Below are 6,058 nucleotides of genomic sequence, written 5' to 3' on the forward strand. Positions count from 1 at the left end.
TTTAAGGCTGACTATCACATACATAAACAAAATAGGAAAAATGAAAGAATACTGCAAAACCATTGCAGTTATTCCACAGTGCAAATCATGGTTGACCAAAGTATGACTGACAACTTTAGTTTTCTTATGGCTCACATTTGACTTTGATAGATGCCATTAACTCAGGGTGACTGTGTGACTGACTACATTTAGTCAAATTTTCACCAGACAAAGCTCAAAGCAGCATTTCTTTTAGGTTTGGGGGCCATGTCTGGCCCATAACCCAAGTCATAACATTTGGGCCAACTCTGGTGAATACAATGTACTGTGTGCTATAAACCAGGTTATGCTGGCTAATATACCACTACACAGTGCCATACACCTGCACAAGCAACAGACAGAAACGCAGTGGTGTGTAGAAATATTACAGCGGGGAAACTGAAAGCAGCTGCTGTACAGGTAACCAACCCACACCCGTTGGTGGAAACTAGGCTAAGCTTTAAGAGGCTGATCGCCCACGATAAAAAAAAAAAAAAAAAAAAAAAGAAAAAGAAAATGGTTTGTTAGATTTTTTTGTCCGACACCTGTGGTTTCTATATCTTTTGTCAGAGGGAAGGAGGCTGAAGAGAGTCTGGCCCGGGTGTGAGACATTGTGAGTGATCACAGCACAGTTTGTGTGTTTTCCTAGTCACATTAAAACGGTTTGTAGTTTTTAACCATACAAAATTTGTCATTTGGACTACAACTACCAGATTGCACTTCCTCCCACAGGTTCCATTAAAATTAAAAGCATAAAAAGTCATCTTTATTTTGACATTTTGTAAAACTGTTTACTGCTGTGTTATTCGCAATATAATTGTCATAACATCTAAATAAACATTATGGTCATTAATGTATACCTCTCAAAAACTGAAAGGCTTTCTAAAACGTTTAAAGTTTTCATGTTTATTTATTTTGGAAGCTTAACCGGAAGTAACGTCGTTAGCAAGCTGCATCATGGCGGAACAGATATGACTATATGGAAGCCGCTTTCTTTTTCATTAATTTAATCATTTTTCATTTACTTTTGCATTACATAAAAAGCCCGTAAGCTGCGTAATAGCTGCACATACCGACACGGAGCTTTCTGAGAAAATACGGGCCTGTGGTTTGTTGGTTTGTTTGCTGGCGTTGTTGTTAAGAAGTTGGGAGATGTGCACGCAGACGAAGGCTGCGGCTCTCATGGCCAACATACCCCAGGCAGATATTGACCCGTCCGGAGTGTTCAAATACGTCCTGATCAGAGTTCATAGCCGAGAAGAGGGAGATGATTCGGAGGTGGATATAGTACGAGGATACGGCTGGGCAGAGTACCACGGTGAGTAGGGGTACCCCATCACAACATGGGACATATAAACAATCACAGCCATAATGCTGTCCTTTACACGACCTCTGTCATATCCACTACTAATATGAAGGTTTGATGTTGAGTGAAACATCTATAAAGAGTAGCTGTAAACCACACTGCATCACCACACATCCAGCAGTTATCAGTTCTGCTCCAGTTAAATGACCCCCTCTTATTTGGCAGTCCACATGATCAATCTACCTTCTTCTACATTTCTCTTCTTTAAAGTTTAGAGCAACTTGTGCTACGTAGGATCAGACCTTACATGCAAGTCTTCTCTCCCTACGCATTTTGGCAACCCTTGGCTGTTCCACATTTATAGTATCATGAGACATTTAGAAGATGTTCTAATTTGGTTGTCCAGCTATTAAGTCTGACCTGTAAGGTTTATTCATGATCTGTTTTATTATTATTTTTATTTTTTTTCTTCCAACACATCAACTTAAAAACCTGGATATTCTCTTCTCTTGTAGCTGATATCTATGAGAAGGTTTCAGAGGAGCTGGAGAAAGATGGCCACCTGGACTGTGAGTGCATTGGAGGAGGGAGGATCAAGCATGATCCACAGACCAAGAAGATTCACGTATACGGGTACTCCATGGTAAGAGAATCCAACTGAATAAAATATTAACTTTCATGAAATGGATAGAGAAATCATCTATTTCCTCAGCTTGAATCAGATATTGTTTTATGACTGATGGAAAGTTGATGTTTTCCTTGTCTGTGCAGGGATTTGGTAGAGCAAACCATGCAGTGACCACTGAGAAACTGAAGGTTCGGTATCCAGACTATGAGGTGACGTGGGACAATGAAGGCTATTGAGATAGACCGAGAAAAACCTCTGCTGGATTTCCTTTTTCCTGGACTGTCTAATATTTTCTGTAGCCCTTCATTAGATGGCAGAACTTCATATTAATTCTGATAAACTAGCTTCTTAAAACCCATCAAATGTCCAAGACCAAGACTAACTCACAGACCATATGCAATACGTTTTTGTTGTTGTTGTTTTTTAATGCAAGAAACTAAGTAGGAAATGGCTTTTTATTATTATTATTATTGCTATTATTTGCATCCCATTTATATTCACTTTAATTTCAAATCAAAACATGTCTGCCATAATAAAATGTCTTATTTGTAAGTATGGTATCTAATTTGGAAACACGTTGGTTACAAAAGTTTAGAGGTGGACATTCAATCTGGTCTGTTTTGAGTCATGTGACCCAGAAATTACCTCTGTTCCCTTTCTACTGTGACGACTACACGTCCAAAGTTGTGTTGAACTTATTCGATCATCATGATAAATCCAAACAGAATGCAATACTTCCTTACTTTGTTTGACATGTGCATTAAGAAAACCACATAAAATCATTTTATGTGTTACAGAATGTTTTAGTTTCCAGGTGCATCTGTAGATACTGAGCAGTTGGATAAATGGTTTATAGTCAGCCAACAGTTTTCTTCATCTATGTGCACTCACTGCTCTTCAATATGAGTTGAATCTACAATTTAACTCTGATATGTTACATAATATAAGCTTTCAGTGTGATTTACGATGCACCCGGAAGGATGAATGCTCAGAAAGTTTAAACCGGATCAGTGATGTGACAATAGAATCTCTGACTTTCAGCTTGTTAAGCCATTGATCTGTCCTTCTGGGTGCATCATAAATCACACTGAAAGGTTATATTATGTAACTTATCAGAGTTAAATAGTTGATTCAACTCGTGTTAAAGAGCTGCAAGTGCACAGATGGAGTAAATTGTTGGCCAACCACAAACTATCAATCCAACTGCTCGATATGAACCGATACAAGTGGAAACAAAAACGTTCTCCAACACATAAAATCATTTTTTCTTTTGTTAATGCACATGTGAAGCAAAGGAAGGAAATATTAAATTCTACATGCGTTTGTGTTTTCATGATAATCAAATGAGTGTAACACAGCTTTGGACGTGCAGTGAACACAGCGTATACTGAGCAGAGATAACTTCAGGGTCAAGTGTTAAAAAACAAAACTAAATAAAATCTATGGGTTCACTTTTCGTTTTTTCCCATTTTTGTTGAGAGCACAAATGGGAAAACAGACAACGGCTCATTATCCAGTTTTTACCTTTTTTTTAAAAAAATGAAAGTAAGAAAAATAATTTTTTTCTGTTTTATGTTTTTCGTTTCAAAGAAAAAAAAAAACACATACCTGAAAGTGTACAGACCCACTCTGGCTTGTGTTAGTCACAGATTCTGATAGATTTGACCCAAGATCTAAGATGTGTTGGAAATGTGTCTTTAGTTTTTTTTTTTTTTTGTGGTGTATGAGTCATAAATTCTTTTACAATTTTTGCTTTGAAGATATGTACCATCCCACCTTTGCAAAGAAATAAGATGAAAACATCCCTGTGTGGTTGTATATCTGTTTTTCCACTCAGACAGCTGATGATTGTAGTGGTCCCAGTTTAATGTGGGTAAATGAGAACTTATTAACTTGATATGACCCTGGAGAAACACATGAATTATTTTATCTGGTGATGCAAACATCACAATATTTTTAAGACATACCATCATATTTTTAACGAAAATGGAAGTGTGAAGGCAAATTTAGTCATTTATAACAGACCTGAGGGTGTAACCTCTCAAATTTATTGATTTTTATTTCTTTTTTGCATATTTCTAATTTCTAAAGATGCTGAGGAGTAAAGTTCTCTAAATGGAGGTTTTCCAGTAAACCAAGACCAGCCTTTGGTCTGAGTGGGTTAACATTGTGGTTAGTAGATACAAATATATTAAAACTATGATCTGCTATATTTTCATTCATATGCACAGATTTATTGTACTGTGCAAGCCAGATTTCAATCAGCACAATAACTGTGAACAGCACTGACCGTGTCACTGTTAGTAGCCCCTATGCTAGCAGGACTTTAATTATTTACAAACATTAAGGTTTTATTTTTATCTACTGTCTAGACTTAAATAATATATTTACTCAGTGTAGTTCTTTTATTCTTTTTCAGCACCTAAGAAACATTTCTTAAGGCATTATTTAGTTCAACAGCTAGTTAGTAACTTTTATGCTAACTTCAGAGCAAACAATAACCTTTTCTAAAGCTTACACAGCTGTAACCTGTAATGAAGTTTCCCTAAAGGTAACAGTTGTGTTGCCAAGTTTAGGCAAATGTTAAAATTGATGTTCAGGGAACATTTTGGCTGGGTTGACTGTTACAGTTTGATGCAGAACAGCTGCTTGCCAAAACTCAAACCATTACAACTAAATTATATGAACCTGGTTCTGGTCATGATCTAATTTAGAAGAAATAGCTTAGTAAGCACAAAAGCCTAAAGCACAAGGACAAGGTTAGCTTAGCTTGGTTAACAGTAGCATGTTATCCTCTGCAATTATTTAAAACTTTAACATTTATGTTATACAGTAGGTAGGTATTAAAAAGAAATAGAAATCCCAGCAGTTTGGTTATTGAGCTACTGAGCAGTGTCTAATATTGGACATAACTCAAAGCTTCAAAAACCATTTGGCAATACATTAGCTGTTAAGGAAAATAGGGAAAATATTTTCAGTCATAGATACACAGTGTATTATTGTAAAATGTACATTTAACATTTGTTAGATGGATTAAGTCGACACATTATTGAGTTTAACTAGTGTGTTTAGTCACTTTAGAAACTAGCTAGCTTAAAACCTAGCTTAAGGACCAGTAAGATTTTCATGATATGCGATACCAGTCATGGATAAATATATCCAATGAACAGAAGTAAAACACAAAAACATAATAAAATAAATAAAATAGTAATTGGATGATATACAGGAAAACTACAAGTTATGATTATATACCATTATTGTGATATTAATTTGGGGCAGAGATGTGATCACCTCCTACACAAGGAAGATTCATTGTAGTGTACAGGGTTATTGTAAATAAAAGGAATGGGGATCATAGACAGTGACACAACTTTATGATTGGTACTGTAAATGTGAGGGTATCATTACTGTAGTTTTACACAAGTTTTCAGAAATAGATGAAGAGAACATCAGGTGGATATCCTGTTTTATTCAAATTAGGTTAAGGATGCTTATCAAGATGCAAATAAAAACTCTTTATATTCTTGAAGGCCTCAGAAATAATTCAGTTTACCATCTAGTGGAAGACGTAATTCTGAGTCGCACCTGGAAAATATCAAAACATGTCAATGATCTGAACCTGAGCAGGAAGTTGGTCATGCAGGAAGACAGCAACCCTAAAGACACAAGATGGTATATAAAAAAGGACATAGACAAAGTTAATGCTTTGGAAAGGCCTAATAAAAGTCCTGTCCTTTCTCTAATGGAAATGTTGCAAAAGGGCCTGAAGCGAGTGGCTCATGCGAGGAGACTCGCAAACATCACAGAGTTGAAGCTCTGCTGTATTAAAGCCAACAGGACTGATAACGATGCTGTGACTGTTGATAAGCCAAGAGACACTGGTAATGTTTACTTGTAGTAAGCACTGTATAAATGATGTGTATTGAATATTTTCCATTAGTATAAGTGACCAAATGGAATATATTTGTCTAATTTATAGTGTGTTTCTCTATCACACTGTATATCTGTCTAATCTAATTTGAAGGAAAAGTTTTAGGAGTGTTGGCTGCAGTTGCATGCTGGCTGATTTTAAAGTCCGTCTGTTATCTCTTGGAAATAGAGTTCAG

The 6,058-nt window shown here is 36.2% G+C and overlaps 1 protein-coding gene across 1 annotated transcript; it reads left to right on the top strand.

Moving 5' to 3' along the window:
• Positions 1-964: 964 nt before the first annotated feature.
• On the top strand, positions 965-3,754 carry phpt1 (phosphohistidine phosphatase 1). The gene is made up of 3 exons (XM_041969397.1): positions 965-1,336; positions 1,840-1,967; positions 2,096-3,754. The coding sequence occupies exons 1-3, from the start codon at positions 1,171-1,173 to the stop codon at positions 2,186-2,188; spliced, it is 387 nt and encodes a 128-aa protein (XP_041825331.1). The 5' UTR covers positions 965-1,170; the 3' UTR covers positions 2,189-3,754.
• The last annotated feature ends 2,304 nt before the right edge of the window (positions 3,755-6,058 follow it).

Source organism: Melanotaenia boesemani, chromosome 19 (genome assembly GCF_017639745.1).
Source record: "Melanotaenia boesemani isolate fMelBoe1 chromosome 19, fMelBoe1.pri, whole genome shotgun sequence".
NCBI lineage: Eukaryota > Metazoa > Chordata > Actinopteri > Atheriniformes > Melanotaeniidae > Melanotaenia > Melanotaenia boesemani.